Below are 27837 nucleotides of genomic sequence, written 5' to 3'. Positions count from 1 at the left end.
GTGTGTGTGTGTGAATCATAGACTCATGCACATCCTTGAACCAATATGAATTCTGTAATATACTGGTCTGACCTTGAAGAACTACCATCTGCTAAATTTGTGGTGGTGGGGGCAGTGGAGAGAGAGAGAGAGAGAGAGAGAGAGAGAACGAACAGCATGCCAATTGAGCAAGCTAACCACTGCCATGCCTCTGACCCTCTCAAAAACTCTTCCTTTACACTGATGTAGTTTTTAAGTGACATTCTGAAACAGCCTTTTCTTTCTCTTCTTTTGGCTCTAGTTACATTATGGGCCACCACTTCTTCCCCGTTCAACTGTGTCTCTCATGTCTCACTTGGAACCCTCTTTCTGCAAAATAATTCTGAGAGCACTGCCATTTCCCACAATCCCCTTGAGCAGTGCAGCTACGGTATCATGGGAAAAACAGAATGGCAGATGCTGGGAGACTGCTACTCACAGAATATTTGCCCCTCCTTACTGTTAAAAAGATGGGATGCAGGTGGCACTGTGGGTTAAACAACAGAGCCTAGGACTTGCCAATCAGAAGGTCGGTGGTTCGAATCCCCACGACGGGTTGAGCTCCCGTTGCTCAGTCCCAGCTCCTGCCAACCTAGCAGTTCGAAAGCACGTCAAAGTGCAGGTAGATAAATAGGTACCGCTCCGGCGGGAAGGTAAACAGTGTTTCCGTGCGCTGCTCTGGTTCTCCAGAAGCGGCTTAGTCATGCTGGCCACATGACCCGGAAGCTGTACGCCAGCTTCCTCGGCCAATAAAGCGAGATGAGTGCCGCAACTCCAGAGTCAGCCACGACTGGACCTAATGGTCAGGGGTCCCTTACTGTTAAAAAGTGTGTGTGTGTTTGTGTGCATACTTCTCTGTTGTGTTACAAGGTCAGCTCACCCACTGAGGATGCTTTGTCAAAGGGCCCCTCAAAACGGCCCTCTCCTTCCATATCCCAACTCTGCAATGGGTTCTGCCAGGCGAAAGTTCGGGGTTAAGAATTGAGGTCACTCAGTGGCTCATTTCCAAGGGAGCATTGCCCCTGCACACACACGTCTCAGTTTAGTAAAGGATATATCCCTCCCTCCCTGGGTGGTTGTGTGTGCATGCATCTACATCTGCTTAAGAGAACAGATGGCCTAGTTTGTTTGCTATGTGCGTAAAAAGTGGCTCGAGTTTCAGCTGAAGAATGGCTGCCTTCAGGTTTCCCAAAGAACAGTCTGTTCTATTACGATGAGCAGTAATTGCTCTTGGAGGTTTGTGCTATTGATCAAGTGCTGTGGGTTCAATTTTAGAGCAAAGAGTTGTGTTTGGGATTTAATTGGAGTGATTAATAACTCACAGCAGTGGGGCAGGAATCAATACGGATTTCAAACAGCAGAAAGTAGCATATTTTCCTGCTATAATGTGGCAACTGACAGTTTGTTATTTGCACTTACTTGACTAATTAAAAGCACGACATCATTTGATATATAGGAGCGCTGTGTCTTTTTAAAAGGTCCAGACATTGGCCTGAATACTTGAATAAGATTGGATTTTAAAAATGCTTCAGTTACTTTAAGAGGGTCTAAGAACCTCCTCCTCCTCCATGTATTGTTTTGCCTGCACTGCATAAGGCCCTCCTTAGTAAATACAAAAAAGCTTTTGTATCTTTTTGTGGTCAAGGCTATAGATTGCCTCTTACGTCATTGGTCAGGCTTAAGAGCAGGACTGAAGGGATTTAACTCTGCTGTGTTTGATCCAATGTTAGAGCCCAAGATTAAAAGCCTGCATGAAACTTCCAATCTCATTACAGAACCAGCATCCACAGTAGGTGCCTTGGTTGAAAATCCTGTTTCGGTTTTGCCTTGGACCACTGCCAACAGCCGCCTTGCTATGCAAATGTACCATGACTTACTTTTCTGGGGATTTGAACGGCAATCCTTACCTTTATTTCTTGGCCCCAAACCTTCAGTTCAGGGCCCATTTCCATTCATCTTTTTGTAGCTTTGGCATGTCGTCATGCATGCTTACAGCTAACGCTCCTAGATATAGCATGTCAGAATCCAGGAATCAAACCATCTTATTAAAGAACCACAAAAGCAACAAATCACCATCCCGTGGATTCGGTTTTAACACTGTCGGGGTCCTTTTCTGCAAAGAAATTCACACTCTTTGTGCTGGACATTTTCCCAATCCAATCAAGCTTCTTCTTTTTTTAGGAATAAAGAACTCTGAAATGCTTCAGTTTTCTATAGTGACTTGCCCCAAAGCTGCTTGGTGATGGAGTTGCTGTCCATTTAGGTTGCAAACATATTTAATTGTTCGTTGATTCAAAGGTAAAGCTTATGAAGAAGTGATACATATTTGATCGTTGTGACACATAATCCCAGTGGGGTTTAAGATACTTTAGTCTGCTCAAGGCTGCTAATGCAGATGGCTCAGGCTGGGACTACCAAGCACCACATGTAAAACCCATTGAATAAAACAAAGTTTCAAGGGGGCAGGTAGTAGGAATTTGAGGAAATGGTTTAATGGTGGGCTATTTGTTTGTATATTTATTGGCAATTATTTGTCCGCCCTTCACCATAAGGTCCCAGGGCAGGTGATGACAATATAATATACAGCTATGAAGCAAATGAATAAATCTATGACCATGATAAAACAAGTAAAACTGTTCCAAAATGCGTAAATTCAGTACAAGAGTTGAGTCCTGCAAAACAAAATAAGTTGATTGTCTAAGGCCACTTGCATCTTCAGCATATGGCGTAAACTGTAGGGCAAAGATGGTAGGTCAGGGGTAGGCAACCTAAGGCCCGGGGGCTGGATACGGCCCAATCGCCTTCTCAATCTGGCCCATGGACAGTCCGGGAATCAGTGTGTTTTTACATGAGTAGAATGTGTGCTTTTATTTCAAATGTATCTCTGGGTTATTTGTGGGGCATAGGAATTTGTTCATTCCCCCCCCAAAAAAATATAGTCCGGCCCACCACATGGTCTGAGGGACGGTGGACGGGCCCATGGCTGAAAAAGGTTGCTGACCCTTGTGGTAGGTACACCTCTGTGACAAAGGAGTTTCAGAATTTAGGAGTTGCCACAGAGAAAACCCTCTCCTGGGCCACCATTCCCCACACATCATAAGTTGGCGTAATTCCCTCTGCTGATGTTAACGTCCAATTCCGTTGGCATCCAAGCTGATGCCAAATGTATTGCTCTGCTTCCTTTCAGCCGCAAGCAGTGTGACCGTCATGTTTGGGTAGCCCAGTCCATACACACTGCCTTTTGCCCCAGATAGGTCACTTCAGTGCTGCTAACACAGCAAAAGCAACATAGGAGGCAGCAGTTATGAGTTACCGGTCTCTGCAGCCACAGCAGGTGCTGTGACTCTCCAGCAGTTTGACTTTGCCCCCAGGGCTGCACTCCATTGTCTTTCTAGACTGATGGATACCAACAACTTGGAGCAGGACTGGATATAACTCAATAGCATTAATGTGAACACCTTGAACATCTAGAATTGGGCCCAGAAATAAATTGTGAAGCATTCTTTTTCTCTTTGAGTAGATTGTCCACAAGGGAAGCTCTCATTTAACATGAGGCTTTCATCCAGTTAATTAAGTAAATTCATTTAATCATAATTTTTGTGACTAAGCCAATAGTTTTGAATAAAAAGCACTATTTGTTGCTAGATGGTGCATGTATATGATGCCATGTTAGAAGATGTTCCTGCCGCCTGCAGATTTCATTAAAAAAAATTAAGAAAATAATAATTAAGTTTTTGTTTTTTTAAGGAGGAGGAATTGTCTGAAGCAGGTATCCTTTTAGTAAACTTAAAAATTGGTTTAGTTTATCTAATACACCTAAACCTTAAAAGGGTTTTAATTGATTTAGCAATTATTAAAGTAAAGATTGTGGCCATAATTTAAAATCTATTGTGTTTCTCCAAAAACCACATGCTCTTACATAGTGTCATTTAAGTGAGTGGGGTAATTCTAAAATACAGTCTTTTGAAGCATGCAGACTCGGGGTCCTAATTCACTTAGGTGATTTTGAAAGCTGTTTTGAAAACCAGTATGGGGTACTGGCTAGAGTGTTGAAAAACTCAACTTTAAATTGTACTCGGCTATTAAGCTCCCTGGGTGGCCTTGGGCAAATCACACTCACTCATTCTAACCCACCTTAGAGAGTGGTTTTCAGGCTAAAATACTGCTCTGAGCTACTGGGAGGAAGGGGAAGGTGCAGACGTAATAGAGATAAACGGTAGCCACTTTCGCATCACAAAACACTGTGCAGAAGTCTTGAAATTATGTTTTTTCAAAACCTGGGTGCCTCGGAAGAGAAAGAAAATGGGTGCACTTGGAAGCAGATTCCAAGGACCAAGCTGCCAGCCCTTTGCCACGGTTCCTTTCCTCAAGAAGCTTGAAGGCTTGTTACAGCCCCAGCGTACAGCAATCTAGCAGGTTAAATGACTTGGGCAACACAGTTTATTAAAACTGGCAAGTGCTCGCTCCAGTTCTTTTCCTGATAGTCAAGGCTGTCGGAGAGAATAATTGACAGTGGCAGCTGTTCTGAGGGTGTTTTAGATTGTTGCAAGACGATTTGACTTGACAGACAGCTCCGTACCAACGAACTGAAGTGAGAGAGGCTGGATCCAAGTCCTTGCGGAAGGAGCTTCCTGTTGAAAAAGAGAGCAAGCAAAAAACCAAAAAAAATGCTAGGAAAGGCCTAAGTTTGGATCTGGTGACGCTAGGCGTTGCAGAGCACCCTTTGCTCCAAATTGTGATTCAATGTTTGTTTTGTTTTCAAGATGTAAGATGCTGAATGTTGTTTGATACCTAAATGGTTGTGGAGTACATGTAAGCATAGGGCTGTATCCAACTGATTTCTACTTAGAGTAGACCCATTGAAATGAATGTCCCTAAATTAGTTGTGTGCATCAGTTTCAGTGAGTTTACTCTGAGTAGGACTAGCATTGGCTACAGCTCCTATGATCCAACTGTCCATATTTTCTGACCCTTATTTTCCAGAAACAATCTTATTTTCTGGCACCTGTTCCTGGTAAACCACTGTCCATATTTTTGTCTTTGTGGGCTGGCTTGCAAAAATGTTTAGTGTGAGTGCTTAATGTTTTCATTCTTCAGGGTTCATCTCCCCTCTGTCCCAGGCTCTCTAGAAGTTAATTTTACACACTGCAGCTTCCGAGGTATATTTTAAATTGCTGATAACATAGTGAATGTCTTTCTCAAGTATAGCCAGAAAAAGCAAGCACTTTCTCTTCAGACTTTGATGAACAGTCTGTTGTAGAATGAACAAATACAGCAAACACCAACAAATAAGCGGCTTCAGGAATGTGCAACGGTCTGAGGAGGGGCTTGGGTAGTGTATTAGAATTGGGGTGTTGCAAGTGTTGGAGAATGAAACTACAATTGCAGGGGCGAATTTGACCTTCGTTCATTAGCAGAATATTGTGCATTTACCTTTACTGCTGTTCATGCATGCAAAATTTATAGGACCATAGGAAATTGCCATATACTGAGTCAGATCATAGGTCCATCAGACTCAGTATTGTTTACAGTGACTGGCAGGATTGCAGACAGGTGTCTCTCCCAGCCCTATCTGAAGATGCCAGGGATTATACATGGGACCATCTGCTTCCAGAGCAGATGTTCTGCCATTGATTTACAGCCCTTCCCCTTGACCACCGGTTCTAATGCCTGCTATGAACCATCCTCTCACTTTCAAAATCAGTCTTCCAATTACTATTTGGAAGATTTACATGGGTTATCCAAAAGGGTCTGATGAGCAGGTTTGCTTCTTTAGTTTGGCTTGGCTCACTTGCTTAATCGTTTTATTAAACTGACCCCTAATTCTTGGACTTCGATAAAGGAATTGAAGGGGTGCTTGTCAAATATGTAGATGACACTAAGCTGGGAGGGGTAGCCAATGTAGCAGAAAGATGGAATCGGGATTCAAGATGATTTTAACAGATTAAAGAACTGGGCCCAAACGTAACAAAATGAATTTCAATAGGGACAAATGCCAGGTTCTACACTTAGACAGGATGAATCAGCAGCACAAATATGAGATGGGGGACACCTGGCTTTGCCAGTAGTACATGTGAAAAGGAGGTGTTAGTAGACCACAAGGTTAACCTGAGACAACAGCAGCAGCAGCAAAAAACTGATGCTGTTCTAGACTGCATCAACAGAAGTATAGCGTCCCAATCAAGCCAAGTAATTGTCCTACTCAATTCTGCCTTGGTGAGACTTAACACCTGGAGTTCTTTGTCCGGTTCTGTGCACCACAATTTAAGAACAATATTGACAAACTGGAACATGTGCAGTGGAGGACAACCAAGATGATCAAGGGTCTGGAAACCAAGCTTTATGTGGAATGGTTGCAAGAGCTGGGCATATTTAGCCTGGATTAGAGGAGAATGAGAGGAGATATGATAGCCATCTTCAAATATCTAAAGGACTGTCACATGGAAGAGGGAACAAGCTTGCTTTCTCCTGCTCTGGAGGGCAACACTTGAACCAATGGCTTCAAATTGCAAGTAAGGTGAATCTGACTAAACATACAAAAAAAACTTTCTGACACTAAGAGCTGTTCGACAGTGGAACAGTCTCCCTCGGAAGGTTGTGGACTCTCCTTCCTTGGAGGTTTTTAAGCAGAGGTGGGATGGCCATCTGTAATGGATGCTTTAGTTGAGATTCCTGCATTGCAGGAGGTTTGACTAGATAGCCCGCTTTGATTCTATGAAATAACAAAACCATTCAAGGGAAATTAGAACCTTCACATTAATAGTAGTTATTGTTCTGTCTATGACTGGAGTGATACCTAAATAGCGAGATAAAGAATGATTTTCAAAAATTAAGATACTTCTGCGTTTCCAGTGTCAGCCTTAGGCTTTTTGCACTGGAAGGGAAAAGCCAAAATTACACACACATTTGCCCTTTTCTGCTTTTGAGTGACATTGTTTTTAAAACACAATATAGAGATGGGGGTTGGAGTTAAGGAAAAGGTGGTACCCCCTACAAAATCTCCCACAAAAGGCAGCTGCTCTCTTTTGCTTCCCAGAAAGATTAGTGTTGTACTTGTCATTTTGCCTAAATGCAAAAGGGTCATGGTACTCCAGATGTCGTATTATTTGGACATTTCTCAAACATCTCCAATGATTAAAGGAAAGTTTTTTAAAAAAATCAAGCAGCAATAAAAAGTGACTGCCATGTTTGGTTAATTCCTCAATAAACACTGTGAAAAATATGCTACTTTTGGCATTTTGTTATGGAAGAGTGGTCTTAAAGTAAATACATTCTAAAAAGAAAATAATGCAAAGTTTCAGCAAGTCATTAAATAACTAGCATATCCCTTACTCTGAGAGAATATAGGAAGCTGCCTTATACAGTGGTACCTCGAGTTAAGTACTTAATTCATTCCGGAGGTCCGTTCTTAACCTGAAACTGTTCTTAACCTGAAGCACCACTTTAGCTAATGGGGCCTCCTGCTGCCGTCGCACCGCCGAAGCCCGATTTCTGTTCTTATCCTGAAGCAAAGTTCTTAACCTGAAGCACTATTTCTGGGTTAGCGGAGTCTGTAACCTGAAACGTATGTAACCTGAGGTATCACTGTACTGTATTTTAGCTTCTCAGTTTATTCTTCTTACACTTGATTTTAGTGTTTGTTTTTACACTGTAAGTTGCTCTGAGTCACTTCTGTAGGGGGAAAGCAAATAAACATTGGCAGCTACAACACTGAATCAGACCATTGATCTATCTAGTCCAATATTTGGCATTCTGACTTGCAATAGTTCTCCAAGGTCTCACTCTTTCCCATTTGTCCTACTTGAGATCCCTTTAAATAGGAGATGCTGAGAAGTATGCCTGAAGCATTCTGTATGCGAGGCATAGCTCCAGTATTGAGCTATGAGCCCTTCTCTAAAGTTGATCCAGTCCAGCATGTAGCATGGTGGCCCATCTCTGTGAAAAGAAACACCAAGCCAGGCAGATGTAGCTACAGTCTTCATTAACCATCATGCCACTGAGCTTTACTCCTGGCAGACACCATATCAGGGCCAAGACCAAGAAGCATTGGGAATTAACCATTTAATTCTCTTCATAGTGCCAGGCTGAAGATACACTGTTTCATCACCATCCATCCTACTTGTGCCCACTGCCTTTCATCCACATCTGCCCTTTCTACTCTGGTAAACTGTGGGAGGCACCAAAGGGCTCCTTGCCTATACCTTCTTCAAACCTGGGCCCATTCTTTGACCAACTGCTAGGGTCTTCCTTATGATCTCCAGTATTTCTTTATAGTAAGGCACTGTGTGTCAGAAGCTATAAATTTCAAAGTCACCCAGGGCAAAGGGCAGGGAGTCTTCGTATAACATATGACAGTGGTCATGCCACAGCCTGCGTTTTTCTTTGGCTATCTAGTACTAACACCAGTGTAGTCCATTATTAGATGTGTGCTGCAGCTACAGTAGTTTTACGGAAGGGGCGAAGGCCACACACACATTGCAGAGAGTAAAAGGTAGTGCAAGGCAGGGGGATGCAGAGGCACAGCTTTTCCTTTTATCAAGAAACAAGGAAGAAAATATTTGATTCTTTCCAATCATGATTTTTTATGCATTTATAAACAGATTGCAAAGAACATGCACCTCCCAAGTGAGTGAGAGGGAGAAAGGGCTGCAGGTCTGGAAGTGATTTTGCCCCAAGTGTTGTTTGCATAACTCAGCAACTGCTTATAGGAGTCCTCAAAGAGCAGCTTTTGTGGATTTTAATCTCTTGCACTTGAGCAACACTTAATCAGCTTTGAAGCAAATTCCTCCAACAGAACAGGTTTAATTTGTGTCAGGCCCTTTTCTGGGAGGGGCACTGTGCTCAGTCTACTGGTGTGTATGACATGTTGGCGCATGTCATTTAAGAGTGGCAGGAGGGGGTACCAGTGGCAGGGAAAGACTTGTGCTTCTCTCTCTCTTCTCTCTCTCTCTCTCTCTCTCTCTCTAAAGTTTAGAGCCAGTTTTAAATACCCCAAGTTGATTTCCCATCAGCTGCACTCAGCAGTTTTCCTTTAGACTTAGCTAAGCCCTTGAAGAATTTGCTTTCTGCTGAGAAGTCAGCATAACAGGCTAGCTAGCGTCCATCCTCCGCTCACAAATCTGTGGAATCTTAAATCAGAGTTACTGAATGTCCTTGAAAGTAATAGCATAATCCGCTTTGTGCACTTCTAAGTTAGGATAATAGTTTTTGTTCATTATTTCTGTTCAGACAAGTCAAGCCAAGGATCTTGACTTCGGGGCATTTTGCAAAAGTGTAAGGCCTACAGTGAGCCAAATGAACCAATAATTTGACTTGATAGAAGGCAGCTTCCAATGTTCAGAGGCATTGCAAAAGGAGGCAGCATATTCCTCATTGCAGCACATATTTATGCACACCCTCTTGGGTTAAGCCATAGATTGGCTGCAGACATCAGTAGGGATAGTAGATATTTGCTTATTTTATTGTACCCCACTGTTCTTCTGAGGAGCTGGCACACATGATTCCCATGCACTCTGCTACATAGGCAATTTACAAGACTGAAGCTCCTTAGCTTTGACCACAAAGCTGCACCCCATATGAGCCTCCCCAGCAGCTGAAATCTCTAGGTGCCATCACCTGTGAAAATTAGGTGACAACCAGAGATACAGTGGTACCTCCAGTTATGAACGGGATCTGTTCCAGAGGCCCGGCCGTATCCCGAAAATTCCATAACTGGAGGACTGCTTCTGCGCATGCGCAGCAAACCCACTTCCAGGTTTGACGCATTTGCAACCAGAAAGTTACATTACCCAAAGGTAACATAACCCGAGGGTCCACTATATTACATTTTCTGTGGTGGCACTCTTTTAATGAAACTCCCTCTAGATTCCCTGGTAGGGATGGAAAAGGAATCTGTTTTAAATGACTATATATGGAATTCAGCAGTTACAACCCAGCTGAGCATTGCATATGTATTATACATAAACATTATTGTATATTATTTACATGTATATACAAAAATTATATCCAAATAATGTTCCTATTTTTAGTGGAGCTGGTTAGAAAACAACCCTCTTCTCATCCAGATCAGGGAGTGAGACATGAATTGGAAAAAAATTTGTGTGCATAAGCCCAACACTGAGATTTCTAGAAAATCCCATCCCTACCCTCTGGTGCCTTCTCTGTCTTACCTTTTTTGGACTAGGGGAAAATCTGCCCTGTTTTTCTGGGCTTTTAGTGGCATAATTTAAGTATTGGCATTGGTTGCATTTCCCCACCATCTTGTCTGCTCAGTTGCACTTAACGACATCTTGCAACTGGTTTAAATGCTGCCTTTTTATGCATTATTGTGTTTATGCATTGGCATGCTTTTATCTTAACTGCTGCATTATTTTATTATTGTTCTGGTGGGGGCATTGTGAACAGGTGTAAAGCCACTGAGAAACTTACAGGTGTTTTTTTCTCCCTCTGTTGTTTCCTATTGGAACCGGATGCAGGCTCAACTCCCACAATTTTGGCTTTGTCTTTCATGCGATGCATGGCTGTTACTCAGTGGGACCTGGTCTACAGGGCTATCTTCTTCACGATGGTTCTTCCACTCTTGGCTGTGTACGGCTTGGCTCCTGGTCTTCATATCGTCTCCATCTTTCATTTTCCATGCTGGTGCCCTTATCAAAGGAGTAAAGTACTTAGGAGGAGGAGTGCTGCTGCGGTTTCAGCCTTATTCAGAAAATACAGCAAAGCACGTCCAATAAATTATGATAGCTGGGCATCCGTCTCAAGGCTAGCACCCAGGACATAGGCCCCATTCATGCAGCGGATGAGATGGCCTTGTATGCCATTGTTCTCCCATGTGTAGAATAAGAATTATAGCCTTTTTATGCCTTACAGGAGTGTCACAAGGACAAATGCATTAATGGTTTGGAAGTGTTCAGATATTGCAATAAAAAGAGGCAGGATCACGTAAGACTGTGTGATGGATACCTCGCGGGCTGTTGTACACAAATGTTTCTATAATGAGAGATTGTTATGCCCTTTGTTAAGGAATGTTTTGCATCCTGGGATTCTAGTTAGAAAACAAGCAAAGTCAGCATGCTAAAAAAGGTGGGGGGGGGGACAATGTTGTGTCTGGTTGTGGGGGGAGTGGGAAAGGGCTAATGCGATCTAGCCTTCAGTGTGGCTCGGCAGATACACAAATCATTGTAAATGTCAGATACTCTGTGAAGGAAAGAGCTAAGCTGACGTGAGTTCAGCTTTAATTAAGGTTGAAATATTGGAGCTGACTGTTGAGTCTTAGGCAAATTGGCTCAGCCTGTTATCATGAGGCATGAAAATTAACTACTCTAGAACTTGGTAAAAATAAACACATTTCTATCATTGGAATGTTCCAGTATAGGGTGGTGAATATCATGGTTGTTTATATCAGGGGCCAAAGGTCAACATCTGACGCAGAGTTTGCTAAGTGGTCTGCTGAGGCCCTCAGCCATTTTCAAGGAAAATAGGAAGCTTGAGAACCGCTGGTGCAGCTGATACTAAGTTAGATGGACCAATTCTTTCACTCAGTATAAGTCAGCTTCCTATGCATTAGCATTGCCTGTGCTTATCAAATCATGAAGGAACATGCCCAGAGGGCCTCTCTTCTTTATGGTAATTTTACTTGTTCTGGGACTCTTGTCACATCAGTGAAAAATAGCTCATCAGGTTTTCCATGTGGAATGTTTATGCCGATTCATTTGTAGCAAATCTTTACTGATAGCTGCAGTGGTTGTGTGCAATGGCGTTAGCCACGTTGAATCATGCTCAACCTCCACCTTCAGTTCTCAGGTTGGAGCTGTTTGGTTATGAATAGAGAGTGCCAATTACAGGTGGTAACAGTAAGACACCAGATAGGTGCCCACCAAGATACAGCAGCCTGATATCTGTGAGCGTGGGTTGCATGATTGGCAAAGTTAAAATAAGGGGGTGGGAATAAACACTTCCCAAGAGATTGTGTTACTGGTACTTTCAAGGGACCTTCTATTATAGCTGTTGGCATGTTTCTGGGTCCCCCAAAGTATTAGAGATTATTAAAGCTACATTACTGTACATGGCTACTCTTCTCGTACAGCATCATTCTCAAACCACCCAAATAGGCATCACTGAATTTTTAATGAATCATTTAAATCTGTTTTTTCCGTCATAGTCTTTGGTCTATTCGTTGCTGAGGTGGGAAAATGGTGTTTGAGCTTTCCCAGTTCAGACAGCAGGTAGGAGCTCACATAACTATCTGAATGGTGATCCATACCAGATAAACAATTGCTGTAGGAAGACTGGTTCTCTACAACTTGCTCATTTTCTAAGCGTTTTTTGTATGGAGGAAGAATGCTGTGATTGAACAAAAATCTCACCTTTTAGGGAAGAAATAAAAAAATTCCTTCCTGTAGCACCTTAAAGACCAACTAAGTTAGTTCTTGGTATAAGCTTTCGTGTGCATGCACACTTCTTCAGATACACAGGGAAGAACATTCTGTCATATTGCACCTACGGTCACCAGGACAGATGGATGGACGAATCTTTCAGATGTGGCTTCTCATTTTTCCAGTCTAAAATTCAGTTCTCTAATTTCCTTATCTGCACCCCTACTATGCAAAAAAATGTTTTAGGTCCATAAATTTTTATATTGTTGTAAACTGCTGATATATTTTTTATGATACAGCAGTATATAAACATTTTTATAAGCATAAATAAATAAATCATACACATTTCTTAGTGCATTTCCCCCTAATATATACTTTTTAAGTTGAAGAAGAACACCACAGAATTTGAGGTGTGGAAATTTCAAATGAGATTCCTGCATTGCAAGGGGTTGGACTAGATGACCCTCAAGGTCCCTTCCAATTTTACAATTCTATTATTTCAGTATGTGAATTGATTCAGGTGGTTAAATTAGGGGATCCCCCATACCCAGCAGGAATTAGGCATAATCTCATTTATCAACACCACAAATTTAAGGAGTGGGTCTTTAAATTCCCATTTTACAGGTTGGGAACCAAGACTGAGTATTCCAAAGCTCCCAACATGTCCTTGGCTAATGTGGGAGTTCAGGCAGGGTCCAATCTTTGGTTCACTGAATAAGTCTGGCTCATTGTGGCCATAGCTGAATGAGTATTTACATCAAGAAAATGTTTGCTGGGAAAATATATTTATGTAGCTGCTAATTACCATGCCACTGAAGTTTGATATATTACATACAGATTCTTTTTAAAAATTCCAGCTTTTGAAGGGCCAGCCAAACAAAAAGTGTCCTTGGTGCCATTTATATTTATTATCAAGACCAGAACTGTACGTTTTAATAAAATGCACTTTATTGCTGGGTGCAAAAATCCAAGGTAGATGTGAGCATTACTGAAACTGACACAGTACAATGTTAGCTGTCTAGAAGAACAGTGGGCATTCCTGATGGAAAGGAAATGTGTGTGTCTTAAATTTTGTAACATATACCTGCAAAGTTACCCACTTCCAAGCAGCTCTTGTCTAGTGTTGCTACTTACTTCTACCTAAAATGGAATTTGGTGGTAGACCTGGCGAGGCAGCGGTGTCGCAAGTGAAGTCTAAAATAGGATGTTAGTCTCACTGAAGAGATACTAAAAACCAGTTTTGGAAAATTCAAGCATGGTGGTATGGGAAAGGGGAACTGTGCAGTTTTATAATGTCTATTAAAAAAAACCACAACAAATGACAAAACATACGAAGGGTAACAGGGCTGTTCAATTATTATTATTATTATTATTATTATTATTATTATTAATTTTAAAAAAGAATAGCCATCAAATGGGATTCAAAGAACTAGCAATCATCAGAATTCTCTCCTATAATCTGTTTAACATAATCAGCATTATATACCACATTTGGGAAATCTTGACTTACATTTTCAAATAGATTGGTTGTATTCCATTATCTAAGGAATGTTACCAGTTCCCCAGTGAATTTCTTACTATAAAAGAATCTGGGATAGTTAATATAATGTCAGTTTACTTCAGTTCTCTGCCACCATTTTTTCTGCCGTCCTCCTGTTGAAGGCAGAACTTGCTTCTTTCCAGTTGCTTAGAACCACTTGAGTCAGCCATAAGAGGTGCAGCAGGGAGAAGAATCCCTGGGCCCAACCGAGGGAAACTTGACCCAGCCTCTTGTTCTGTACCTCAGTTTGAGGGGACAACAAGGGATGCTGCAATTGGATAAAAAATCTCTGTGTCAGTGGAAAAAACAGCCATGTAAATCCAGAATTCATGCCTGAGCCTTTGAGATGGTCTTGGCAGTAAATAACAACATGCAACTGCTAGACAATACGCTTAAAATCCTTTCCACCTCCTTTCCACCTTAGCATGCTGAGATCCAAATGCATCATCAGGATGTTTTACCACATAACTTTTGCCTTGTTCCTTGTTCTTGAAGGTCCAGCCTTGAATGACAAGGCCGAAGTGAAAGCAGGGAGCATCCCCAAGGTGTCCGGGCTGGAGCGCAGCCAGGAACTGAGCACTGACGTGCCCTTTGTGCTGCCAATCCACAGCCCCCCGCCGAACACTGTCGTAGTGACTTCCACCTCCTCTGCACCCACGTCAAGTGCTCGGGCAAGCCCGCTGTTGAAGAAAGAGCCATTGATCTCAGCACCACCAAGACTCACCCCTCAGCCGCAGCCTCGGCCTCAGTCGCAACCTCAACCTCGGCCTCAGTCACAGCCTCAGCTGCTGCCTGAGCTCCGGACCCAACCTCCAAGCCACATCCCCCCTCCTCTCAGTTACCCAGGGCTTCACCAGGTGGCCCACAACGGACTCAATAATATCAGGTGGGTAGACCGTGCTCATTTAGTGCTCTGATCTCTATAATCTTCGAGTGTAGTGATGGGGAATCTCTTGACTCCAAGTCCCATCAACCCCAGCCAGTGTGTTCAGTCCAGCAATAACTGCAGGGCCACATATTGTTGTGATATGGGTCAATTCCCATTTTGTTCATGCTTGCAATTACTTATTTCAGAAGGAGACAATGAGGAGTGGTTTGCAGTAGTCTTCAACAACAGGAGATTTAGGACATTGTGCCTGAAAAGTGTATTAGAAGACGCTGGGGTGGGCAGGGAATATCTCAAGACATGTTGAAGAGGGAGGAGAAGCCCAGTGATAGCTTATGTGAAAATGAAACTGAATGTCATTCAGGGGTTGCTACCCTAGCTCAGATTGGGAACATCCCTTGGGATCTCTGCTGGATAGTAGATGGGTCAAAATATCTTTGACGGTGTTTTTGCTGGGACACTTCTACAAATGCTTTGGTTATTTTGCAGTTCTGCAGCCTTTCTAATGACACTTTCTCTCCCCACTCCCTGCATTTTTTTTATTTCCACAGCAGAAGCAGCAGCGCCAGCAGTGCAACAAGTATTAGCCTTCCAAAACACCTCCCCATCTCCCCCCAGATCCCTCCCCATCATTCCTCCGGCCCAGCGTTACCCCTCTCCATCTCTAACCTTGCTGCCTCGCATTTCCCTCTCAGATCGCAGTCCCAACACCAGCACCATCCGGCCATGTTTGCCACCCCTCCTACGCTGCCACCTCCTCCAGCGTTACCCACCAACAGCCTTGTGATCCCTGGTCACCCCGCAGGTAGGTCCTATCATCCCTCATCTGGGTTTTGCACGGAGATTGATTCCCCTTGTCACGCTCTGTAAAACCCATTGCTTGCAGGGTGTGGTTAAGGTGAGGCAAAATCAAAAGGAAACCACCTGCTCTGGTGGTCTTTTAAAAGCAGCAGGTACATGATTGTAACTGGTAACAGATACTAAACTAGACCCCCAAGACAAGTATTCACTCTGTACGTTGCCCATGAACCGGAGAACATCTCCTTCCGGAGAATGATAGGAATTCAAGCGGAAGCCATCCCCATAAATCAGAGGGTGCCCTCCCGTTGTTTTGGACTATGACTTCCACAACTCCTGACAGATGGCCATGTCGTCTGGGGCTGATGGGAGTTGCATTCTGCAACATGTGGAGGGCACCATGTTGGCTATCCCTGCTCTAAATGTTACAGAGGGGCAAAAAGAACGAATGAAAGTAAGCCTTTTAAAATAGAAGTGTTTATCTTTCTGTTGAAATTGTGTGTGTGTGTGTGTGTGTGAGAGAGAGAGAGAGAGAGAGAGAGAGAGAGAGAGAGAGAGAAATGGTTATATTAGAAGTGGCTCAAAAATATGGGAGGAAAAAATGAAAAGAGAAGACAGAAATGCAGAGCATGCTGTCTTCTTGCACCAGGTCAGCCTAGTTGTCATCTAGCCTGGGATTGTCTCCTCCGAGTACCAGTGCTTCTCCAGGTCTCAGGCAAAGAGATGCCTTTTCTGTCATCCACTCCCTGATTGTTTTAACTGGAGATGCCAGGTATTGAACCTGAGACCTTCTGCAGGCAAACATGGTCTCTAGCAGCAAGCTATGTCCTTTCCTGAACTGCACGTGAATCAAATACAGAAGCCTCCTACACCACCAGGCAGGGCATTTCACAACTGGGAGGCCACCACTGAAAAAGCCCTGTCATGGGTCAGTGCACTGGGCAGCCACCAGCAACAACAAGAAGACCTTATCTTGTGGTTCCACTCTTGGTGTTGGGTGCACAACATTTCTTTGGAAACATCCCCACATTTCCCAAACATACTTCTTATTAATGTCTTTTTTCAAGAGTTTTCATCAGTAATTTTGCTCTTTGCATTCACTTGTTGCTTCACCGTCACACAAAAGAGAGCTGCAGTGCTCTTTGCAATACGTTTTCAGTTGCAGAGCAGATTCTGGAAGAAGATCCAGTTAGGGAAAGGAGCAGAGGGTGCATTGTTCTGTGAGACATTCCTTCCACTAAGTAGGGAAGAAGGAATTTGCATCTGGGAGAACCCTGAAGTATAGGCACAGCTGAGCAAGCAAAACTCTCCTATTAAAACCCAGGATAGCAGGCAATAATCCTACCAGCAAAAGACAAATGGATCCCATCTTCTATATGTGTGTAGTAATGTCCTGTGCAATTTTTTTCAGATAATCCTGCCCCCTCTACATATCAGGACACTTTCTGGAGGGGACGGGGAGCCTAGCAATCACAGATGGTTAATAACTTTTATTTTTTTCCTAGTTACATTTCAGAAGTTCCCTGTATATCCTTAAATATACATACATTTCTGCTTCAGCCTCTGAAACACACCGTTTAGTTTTCTGATTTGCCCACAGCTGTTACTGTGGCAGCTGGAGATTTCTGTGGTGCTTTCACCCCTTTTGATCTGGCATTTGACTCTGTAACTAACCCAACAGGGATTAAAGTGGACACACATTTACACCAACACCCCCTTTCTGTTTCCTACAAAATCCAATTAGCAAACAAGAAAGAGGGTAGGGGATTTCTAGCTGTTGAAAGCAGTGATGCCTTCCATTTTGTCCTGTGTTTCCCTTTTGGAAAGTTCCAAACGTAAAACACGTGAAGAGGGAAAAGGAACTGGCCAAATATTGCTTTAGGCTAAACCATCTGATCAAGGAACTGGCTTCAAGCTGTTGTCCGATATTCCAGAGACTGAGAAGCTGGAGTAACTTGATTGTATGTTAAAGGCAAAAAAGGCTCAGAAACTTAGTAGAAAAAAACTACTAGAGAATGTTATAACTAGGATCACATCCATACCATATATTTAAAGAACAAGGCTTCCCCCAAAGAAACCTGAAAACTAGTTTACCACTCACAGCTACTCTTTCAAGCACCCATAACAAACTACAGCCCCCAATGATTATTTGGGGGAAGCCATCTGCTTTAAATGTGATTTAAATGTATGGTGTGGGGCAAAAATGGTAGAAATATCTGCCACAGTTCGAAGCTGGTTTGCAAGCCAATGTTTTCATTCTAACTGAGGTTTGCTGTCATGTCTGAATTCACAAACCTTTGACCCACCACAGTCAGGGCCGAGGCTCCACCTCAGGGGGCAGCTGCACATCATAGAGACAAAAATGAACTTGAGAAACTGAGCACTGAGCAGATGGCATATAAAAGCAGACAGGCAGCTGTGAACCACGGCTTAGCTGCTCAACACATAGTATGGTTATAATTCATACCTTGGTTTGGCATGATTTCTGAAACGAGACTTTATCATGCAGCTGGGCTGGGCCAAAGCCACAAGAGTCATGCTGATATCTATATGCAGGGGGTGAACCAATGTTTGGAGGCAGCAATGGGCTGGATGTGGGCCACTCAATTGAAACTGAATCCAGATAAGACAGAGATGCTCTGGGCTGGCAGTTTTTGGGACTAGGAATTGGTGAGGCACCCTGTTCTAAATGGAGCTCATTCCTCTTGAAGGAACAGGAACCTTGAGAGTACTTGAATCATCCAGTTCACTTGAAGTCCAGGTAGCTTTTGTGGCTAGAAGTTCCTTTCCTCAGCTACAGCTGGTCTGCCAGCTGTCTCCATTCCTGGACAGAGATAGTCTAGCCACAGTTACCCATACTCTGCTAACTTCAGTGCTGGGCTACTGTAATGAGCTATTGTGAGAAGCATGGGCACAGGCAGGGAGGACAGCTACCCCACCCCCAAATCAAGTAAATCTATTAAAAAATACTTAACTAACTGAGATTATTACCCACCCACCCCAACATAAAACTTGCCCTCCCAGCATAAATCTTTGATAACTGTCCTGAAGTTGCAACTTGTTCAGCATCTGGTGCCAGGGAGTGAGTGGGCATGACATCAATTCTTGGTTGCCTATTATTTTCCAGGCTTAGTTGAAGGTGCTTATGCTGGCATTTTCAATGCTAGGCCCAAATATCTCTTTCCATTCTGACCAGTCCAAGTTTTAAGATCTGCAAGGGAGATCCAGGCCTCCCAAGGGGACGGGGGGGGGGGGGGAGGTTTACTGGGAATTTGTATGTTTGGGATCAGTGCCACAGTCCTTTAATTTTGTTTTTTTTTCATGCTATTTTTAGGATATTTTTTTTGTTAAGTTTGATTTTAATGTTTCTGTGTCCTGGAACCTTCAGGTGAAGGACAGTTTATAACTACTTTTAATTCAATTTAAATAATACTTTAAAGTGACTTTGAGGTACAAGCTGGATATGTTGTTGCCTGGATGAGTTCAGCAAGCAGAAGAAACTGTTTCTCTGACCAAAATGTCAACAACACAAGTTTCTTCTAATATTTATAACCAGGCCTGACCAATCAAGAGGCTTCATACTGCTGGCCAATCACAGGGGTCAGTGTTGCACACCCCCATTCATTTTCTATTGATGAAGGAGCCCCTGAAGCTCGTATATTTTACAGTTGCTCACTAGGCTTTGTTCCAACCCCAGACCTTGATGTCCCCAATTCAAGCCCAGAGTCCTGACACCTGTTGTATGAATCAGGAAATCTCTAGTCTGTAGTTGTGACCAAAAAGTCATGAATGCACTAGGTTTGCTTAGGTATGCCTCTCTCTCTAAACCTCAGACCATATGTGCAATATGAAGATAGAGATACTAATGCGTTTTAGAGAGCTATTGCAAGGATACAGAAAGATAATAGGTTTAATTAGTGGAGGCTGGCCCACTAGGGTGAATGGGGCTTCCCCACCAACTTCCGTTTGCTCTCAGGCAGCTTCCTCCTTCTCCTCAATCTTGGCGTTGCCTGTGTAGCACCTCCCTCATGGGGGAAGAGGTTGGGGATAAAGCTTGAATTAGTTGGATCTGGTTGTCATTGGCTCCACCTGCCCTCAGCCTCCCTGCTTTCTGCCCTACCAGTCCCAATACTCAACAGCTACTGCTGTATTTAGGGAGAAGTAGAATGCATGCTTTCATTGCATATGGTTCAAGCACTGGCACCATTAAGTTAAAAGGATACAGAGCATGTGCTCCAGCACAGACGCTGGAAATCAGTTCAGCAGGTGAGGGTAACAGTCTCTGAAGAAACCACTGTCAGCTGCTTTAGATAACAGATGGACAGTGTGTGTTCCGCCTGCCATGTTGCATTCCTGTTACAATCCCTTGGTTTAACTGCTTTGCCACTGCAGTTGCTGCTATTTGTGCCCCCCCCCCCGGACACTCACTTTTTGTTCTCTTTGCTGATAAAGACGAAGCTGCTGTTTCACACTGAAGTCTGGAGTCAGCTGCAGATGCACCAGGCCAGCTCCAAGTCTTTTAAGGAAACTCGATACCCAGCTGCCCACTTTTAAATCCATTCCTCTCCGGCAATGCCCCACGGGGGAAAAACAAATTGGATTATCTTTAAGCTAAACAGAAGTATCCGGTGTCTTAAAACAGGGCAGATTTCCCCCCCCCCAACACACACACACACACATTTTTATTCTAAGTTAATAATCAATACATTGAGAGAAAAATAGTAAAAAACGTTTGCCCTAGTAACACATAAAGCAGGTGGGGAGAGGACCTTAAAAATAAAAGGTTAGGTTATAAATAATATTGTAAGTAAACAGAGCAAAAGCAGAGTATGGGGGGAACTGAACACACTCACCAACCATAACTTACCTTCCCAGAGTGTAGAGAGCGTTCATTTGCCCTCAGCCACTTACCCCTGCTGTGTACTGATTTGTGTTAACCCGAGTTAAAGTTAAGCAGTCTCTTTGTTGTGACATTTCATTTGGCTCTTGTTTTTCCCTTGTAAACTAGGTTTTAGCTATTTATAATGGGGTTTTTTACCCTGGATCTTGAGAATGAATGGTCTTTACCCACACTATCATAATTTACAGTGATCACTGTTTATTATTAGTGCGAAATACTTCCTTTAGGGAAACACCACTTGCTTTGGGGGGCTCCTGTTCTTGAATTTTACACCTCAGACACCTACTGAGTACTGCAAGCATAAAGCATCCTCAGGCCTTCCAGATACTGTTGGACTCCCAACTCCCATCAGCCTCAGTCAGCATGACCAAAAATCAGGGACAGTGGAAGTTGTAGTCCAGCAACAACATCTGGAGGACCACAGGTTCACCAGCCCTGCTTTAAAGGAATAAATGGTGGCATTCATTTATTTATGATATTTATATCCCACCCTTCCTCCCTAGGGAGCCCAAGGGAAGCTTAAATCATAGGTGTAAATTGGTCTCGCTTACTAATTGAATGGCTTGGCAGCAAAAGACTTGATATAACATTGACAAATTTAACCTGGAAGACAGGTTAAATATTTTTATGGGCTGCATCCAACTAAGTTCTACTCGTGAGTAGACCCATTGAAATTAGTGGACCTATTTGAGTCGTGCCAATTAATTTCAGTGGATCTGTTCTAACATTGGATACATCCCTATCAATGTTAGAAACTGGGATAGAAAAGCTGGGAGCCAAATCATTTCTGGGACCTGGGTTGTGGGCGCCAAAACAGAATGTCTACTCACCATTGGGGGGGTCGGTAATATTTTCTCCTTATTATTTTGATAAGCGTTAACTAATACGCAATTCACATAAGAGACACATTGTTAATATCACATTTTTAGCATAAATTGTTAATACATGTTTAATTTGGTGTTTACAATAAAAATATTGGCACCATACTTCAGTTTTCAAAACACTCTACTCTTTATTGTTAAACTCCTTAACATATTGTCTATCCTTAACGTTTACAGTGGTACCTCAGTTTACGAACTTAATCCGTTTCTGAAGTCCATTCTTAAACCAAATCTGTTCTTAAACTGAGGTGCGCTTTCCCTAATGTGGTTACTCACCACTGGTGCCCTTCCACCATTCGGCTTCTGTTCGTAGACCAAGGTAGAATTCGCAAACCAGAACGCTACTTCTGGTTTTGCGGAGTTCGTAAACCAAATAGTTTGTAAAAAGGACTGTTTGTAAGCCAAAGTACCACTGTACTTTGAGGCTTCAAAGCGCATACATTTAAGTACCGTAATCCTTGAGTGTCAGCCAGGTGCAAAAAAAATGGCACCTAGACTTTTTGAGGTGCTCGCAAATGGAGTATCTGTAGGCACATAGTGCACCTGGCGCCCTGCTAATTTCGAATCCTGATCCCTATGTGTTTTATTATATTAATTATAATTTTTGACTTTTTATAAGCTTCCCTGGGAACCTGTTCAATTGTGGGGGACAGGTTTGTGGGTGTTTTGGGGTTTTTTTGTTTTTTTTAAAAAAGGAAGGTCTACCTTTGTATTCATGTTTTCTTTTTTTTTTACAAAAAATATTATCGTTCAGCAGTTCCCCCAGCCCTTAAATCCACAGTACACAAACTACAGGTCCTTTGCTTCATAAGTGGCAGTGTGCTTGAGAGTTTTGCTACGTGGAGATTATATATGTGTATGGAAAATGTCAGTGTGAAATGCTTCTGAATGTAGAGATAGACATGTTGGTGGGGTGGAAAGGAAGATGGGGAAAGTTGATGATACCCTCCACCCCTCGCTTAGGGTCTAATAAATCGTATCATGAATGTTTTTTGGGCTGGGAGGAGGGATGGGGAAGGGACACTTTGTTGATAACGCCCCAGTATGTTTTCTGCTGTGATGACTCATGGTGTTCTCTCTTGTCTTTAGATACCAGCCTGTTGATATCATTCAACCAACCAATCATGTATTGCCAGCCTCATTCGGGGATTCTGATTGGTACTTTGTCACAGGCATCTCTCTTACCTCCACCAATGAGTCCTCACGTAGAAAACCACCACAGCATGACCTGCAGAAACAGGGAATGCCAGGTGAATATCTTGACTCTTTTTCTTCTACGTCTTTTGTGAAACTCACAGGCTGTTGTGCCCTTGTGTCTTTTCCCCGTCCCCTCTCCCTCTCTCTCTCTCCCTCTTCTAGATCACGAGCTGCTCAGGCAAGAGCTGAATAATCGTTTTTTGGTTCAGAGTTCGGACAGGACCGGTGCCTCTCTTGGCCCGGTGCCGCTGCTGAGGGCGGAGTTCCACCAGCACCAACACACCCACCAGCACCAACACACCCACCAGCACACATTCAGCCATTTTCCATCCAGCCTGCCCCAGATGCCGCCCACTGCACCTCCCCTGGTGCGTACCCCCTCCCAAAATGTGAGGATAAGTAGAGACACCTCTGGCCAAAACAACCATGCCAGCACCAGCTCTTTGAGACGGACACTTTCCTGTGAAAAGTGCATCCTCGTAAGGATGCGTTTGTTTAAAGTTGCCACCTTCAGTTGCACTGTTTTCAAACTAGTATTTAGTACAGTAAGTTTCCGTAGGTTGCAACCTGCTGCTTCTTCTCAATGGGCCCCACCACACGGCTACTTTTCTGCAAACCTTTTGCCAAGCTCTGTTTCTAGAGAAGGGGGTGCGACATGTAATGTGGGATGGTCATGCAAGTTTCTGATTTTCTCCTCTTAGGCGTTTCAGGCAGCTGACATAATAGCATCTGGGCATATGGGAGGGAACATACAGGCATGATTTCATATCTCTCACACACTTATTGCAACATGGGCATTGATATGCTTACTCCTGCGTCTCCCACCTCCCAGAAAAAAAGCACTGGATATTCTTATATCCAGTGCTTTTTTCTGGGGGGGACGCAGGAGTACGCATACCCCCAAACATTTTGTGAATCTACGTTTGGCCTCATTGAGGGGTAGTATTACAATATTGTAATACTGACCTTTAAAGCCCTAAACGGCCTCAGTCCTGTATACCTGAAGGAGCGTCTCCACCCCCATCGTTAAGCCCGGACACTGAGATTGAGCACCGAGGGCCTTCTGGCAGTTCCCTCATTGCGAGAAGTAAGGTTACAGGGAACCAGACAGAGTGCCTTCTCGGTAGTGGCGCCCACCCTATGGAACACCCACCCTTCAGATGTGAAGGAAATAAGTAGCTATCCTATCTTTAAAAGACATCTGAAGGCAGCCCTGTTCAGGGAAGTTTTTAATATTTAACGCTGTATTGTTTTTAATACTTGGGAGCCGCCCAAAGTTGCTGGGGAAACTCAGCCAGATGGGTGGGGTATAAATAATAAATTATTATTATTATTATTATTATTATTATTATTATTATTATATAATATGAGTAGGAAAATGAGAATACTCCTAAACATTTTTTAAGAAAAAAAGCACTGCTTATATCTTGAAAGTAAGATGGGAAGGGCACCCCACATATAAGCATGTCTGACTGTGACAGAAAGGGCAGGGTATAAAAATTTCATCATCACTGTGTATTTGTATGCCACCTTTACATCGTTAAACCATGCTCAAAATGGCTTATGGCATGATAAGGTTTACATAATTAGAAGAACGCAGCAACATTTTCATAGTCACAAACAATAAATGGAAACAGCTCAGTAGGTATACAATAAAATCAAACAATCCCCACATAGTTCATAACAGCAGAAATTTAATATATCCAAAATTAAATATTGACTCCAACTAAAACTCCCAGCAATACATACAATAGCATCCTGAGCAGCAGGTCCTGCGGGACTCACAGGTAGGATGGTCTCTGGCCCCTTAAGCAGAAGCAGCAGTTGCTGTAGCTGGTCAGTCATGCCCCCACCCTTCCCAGGCCAAGTGGAAATAGGCCAGCAAAGCAAGGAGCAGATCTTGCAGGACTCGCAGCATAGCGAGAATCTTCTATGAAAGTAAGAGTTGAGAGGGCAGGAAATAGCTTTTATTGCAATAAGTTGATTGTTTTGTTAACACACGAGCGGTCAACATCATTGTGCAATAAACCTATGGCCACACTGGTTGACTCCTGCCTTGCCATAATAATTTGCCTGGGCTGCTTGGTTTCAATATTTTTGCATCATTGCCATCTATTGCTATACCACCCACTCACTAACTCAACATTTCATTGGGCAACCCAATTTTTCAAAATGGGCTATGCTTGCTTATGGCAAGCGTGAGGGACTTCTTCAGGCTTTAAGGTTGTTTTACAGTTTCTTCCCAGACAGGATATCTGGAACATTCAAGTTGCTTTTAAATAATACCATCCACCCATGGCTGAAAGCTCTACCCCTTCACCAACTTCTCAGAGCTCATTGGCCGTTCCAGCAAGGGTTTGTTTGATGGGACAACAAAACTTTAGCAGGGTCACAATCCTGCAAAAAAGCTAGAGCTTTTCCTGCCTCCTTGGCTCTCAGGTTTTACAGCGATGCCATTTGGTTTTGTTCCTTTTCCACTGCTGCTGTTCTCAGTTTTGTAAATTCTCCAAACAGCCTTTTTTCACACAAGGCAATGTTTATTTTTTATTTTTTTTGGTACATTGCATAAAGCAAGATTCAATATTTTCTCTCTTTTTGAAGGAACACACTGCTTTCTTTTGTAGCGAAGCAGCAAATGTTGGAAATGACATTTCTTGCCTTTCTTTACCACACTGGCTGATGGTATGACGACATTGTTTGCTTCTAATCCGCTCAACTGCAGGACAATGAGAGCGATTTCTGCCTCCCCCAATGTCCATCCACAGGTGTTTAAGCAACGTGCAAATACCTCCCTACTCCCCTTCTTTCATAAAGCAATCTCAGAACTTTTCCTTGAAGGCCTGGCATGTTGTTTAAGAATCCTGATATCTGATCTTGCTGGAAAAAGAGTTCCCTTCCTGCCCACCCACGCCCTGTTGATGTCAAGCTAAAGAGTGAAAACAGCTTTGCCGCACCCTCTTTTGTTGTGCTTGAGCTCCCATCTTCTTATATTCCACTAAATGGGTTTATTAATCCCAATGCCAGAGCGGGTGGCGTTGAAACCGCCAGCTGCATGTGTTTTAGTAATTTATAGTATTTACACTGGAGGGTACATGACTCCGGTAATAACTGTAATTAACACAATTGCAAATCTGCTCTCCTGTATGGAGGAGAGCACACAACAGCTGGCTTGCTGAACGAGTGGCATTTCAAAGGGGTCATTGCTCACCATTCTGCGCCTTCCCCCAGCACGTCTCCCTTTTGCTTAAGATTGGAATGTGCACATTCTTCACAGGGCATGGAAAGAATACTGATGGGGGCACAGGTCAGGTGCACAGTGCAAGGGGACAAAACGCCAGGACAAAAAACATGAGGACAGATCCACAGTGGGTGGATCTATCTTGCAATCCTGTCTGATCTTTCTTACGCCTTTTTTCAAGGAGCTGGTTGAGCTAAGTAAGGGCTGTGTGATTTTAAAAAATGAGATGACTGCTTGAGTTCTGGTCCAGCACATACAGCTGTATCATAAAATCTAACTTTTATAAATGATTTAGGGTGTTGACTGGCTTCTTGAGGAAGTTTGTAGGTGATGGTAAAGATTTATGTGCTAGATGCCTGAACTTGCTGCTTCCCCTTGCAAAGGTGCAGGTTTAAGAGGCTGTGAAGTTTGGAAAATATACATGTGCCCTTAAAATAAAACTCCCCACTGCCACCTCCCCCCCAAAAAACCCACTAGCTAAACTGGATCCTGTACACCTGGGAGCATGCTTCATTGTGCTTAGATTGCAACCCAGTGCTGAAGAAATATATTCTCATTTGGTTTTGTGTTATTTCTCTTTTTCTTCCAGTTCGACAAGTACGCTCCCAAACTTGATAACCCTTATTTTCGACATTCCAACGTGAGTGCATTTGTGGGTTTGGGTTTTTATTTTTTATTTGGCTTTGGTTTCTATGTTTGAACTTGCTGGTGGCTTTCCTTGCATGTATTTGATGTAGCAAGCTTTAGCTCTTGTCTCTGTGTTGTTGTTTTTAAGTGAATTCCCTTCCCTTAGGTTTATTTTTACCTACTACAATAACACCATAAAATTCCTTTAATTCAATCATTCATCAAATGTTCTTCCTCTAATTCAGTGTTGGTTGCTGCTTTCTGACACCTGTTTCTCAGGCTACAATCCTATACCTATTTGCTTGGGAGTATTACCCATTGAAACTTGCTTCTGAGTAGGATTGCAAAAGAAATGCTAAGTCTGTGTCTATACAATACCACTCCTGATTCTGAGCTGGAACTCACATGAATACCTCTTCATCCAAAAGCATTCCCCGCACATATAAAAAGGAACGTATCCAGAAGAAGACTATGCTAGAACCCTTCTCATTGGCAACTAGTCTTTGACGTGAAGGAGTTCTGAATCATGTGAGCTATAGGCTGAAGTGTTACAGCCCAGCACCTGTTATACCACCACTATGAGAACTTAACTAGTATCTTCCAGTCTTTGTACATTTTCCTTCAAATTTAGTGACTCAAGCATAACACAGTAGTTCAGCTGTAGACTAACCAGGGCTAAGTAAAGGGGCTCACTTTTGTCCTGTGGTTAGAAAGTGTTAGAAGACCAAACAAGCATCCACTAGCTCACTGAAAAAGCTCGGTACCAAACAAGGCCAGCAGAGTTAAAATTGGATATATTTTAACTCTGCTGGACTTGTTCAGTACTGCTATTCCCTAGGAATAGATCCGTCACCATTATTCTCCATTTTATGCATTTTTCGTTACTTATTTACTGGACATAGCTCACCTAATTCCAATAACTTGTCTATAAGATTTTTTTTGTCACTTTCGGCTCTTTTCTCTCTCCAAATTTAGTGTAGGTGTTCTGAATTATTGATACTGTCATCCAAAGTATATGCACCACCTCCTGGCTTTATATCCTCAGCACATTTGATAAAACTATATATGTAAATCTCTAATTATAAGATTGAACAAAAGTGGTCCATGGGCATAATAGACACTTGTGAAATTCCAGTTGATAGCTCTTTCTGAGATGACAGCCATGCATTGTAATTATTTCTTAAGCTGATTCTTTCAGACATTTGTGAATCCATTCCACATAGCCACTGCTGTCTAGTCCAGTTCTGTTCAGTTACCCTAACAGAATGCCACATGGAAATACGTTATCAGCTTTCCCGACATTGTGACAACTCATTATCAAAATCTTCTCTCAAGATGGGAACTAGCTTGTACACCAAAATATCCTGCCAGTCCTAAA

The 27837-nt window shown here is 42.8% G+C and overlaps 1 protein-coding gene across 12 annotated transcripts in view; it reads left to right on the top strand.

Annotated features, from left to right (window-relative positions):
• FBRSL1 (fibrosin like 1) overlaps nucleotides 1-27837 on the top strand; it is a 779020-nt gene that overhangs the window by 720372 nt on the left and 30811 nt on the right. For 5 of the 12 annotated variants that reach the window (XM_080985049.1, XM_080985056.1, XM_080985047.1 and 2 more), the window contains 4 exons: nucleotides 14428-14818; nucleotides 15370-15623; nucleotides 22487-22647; nucleotides 26422-26472. In XM_080985049.1, the coding sequence (XP_080841175.1) occupies nucleotides 14428-14818; nucleotides 15370-15623; nucleotides 22487-22647; nucleotides 26422-26472 (857 nt within the window). Of the gene's footprint in view, nucleotides 1-14427; nucleotides 14819-15369; nucleotides 15624-22486; nucleotides 22648-22756; nucleotides 22984-26421; nucleotides 26473-27837 lie in introns of all 12 variants that reach the window. The other 7 variants (XM_080985055.1, XM_080985050.1, XM_080985054.1 and 4 more) reach the window with 4 other exon arrangements.

The sequence above is a fragment of the Podarcis pityusensis genome (genome assembly GCF_964106645.2).
Source record: "Podarcis pityusensis genome assembly, chromosome: 16".
Taxonomy (NCBI): domain Eukaryota; kingdom Metazoa; phylum Chordata; class Lepidosauria; order Squamata; family Lacertidae; genus Podarcis; species Podarcis pityusensis.
This window is presented reverse-complemented; position numbering and strand designations above follow the sequence as displayed.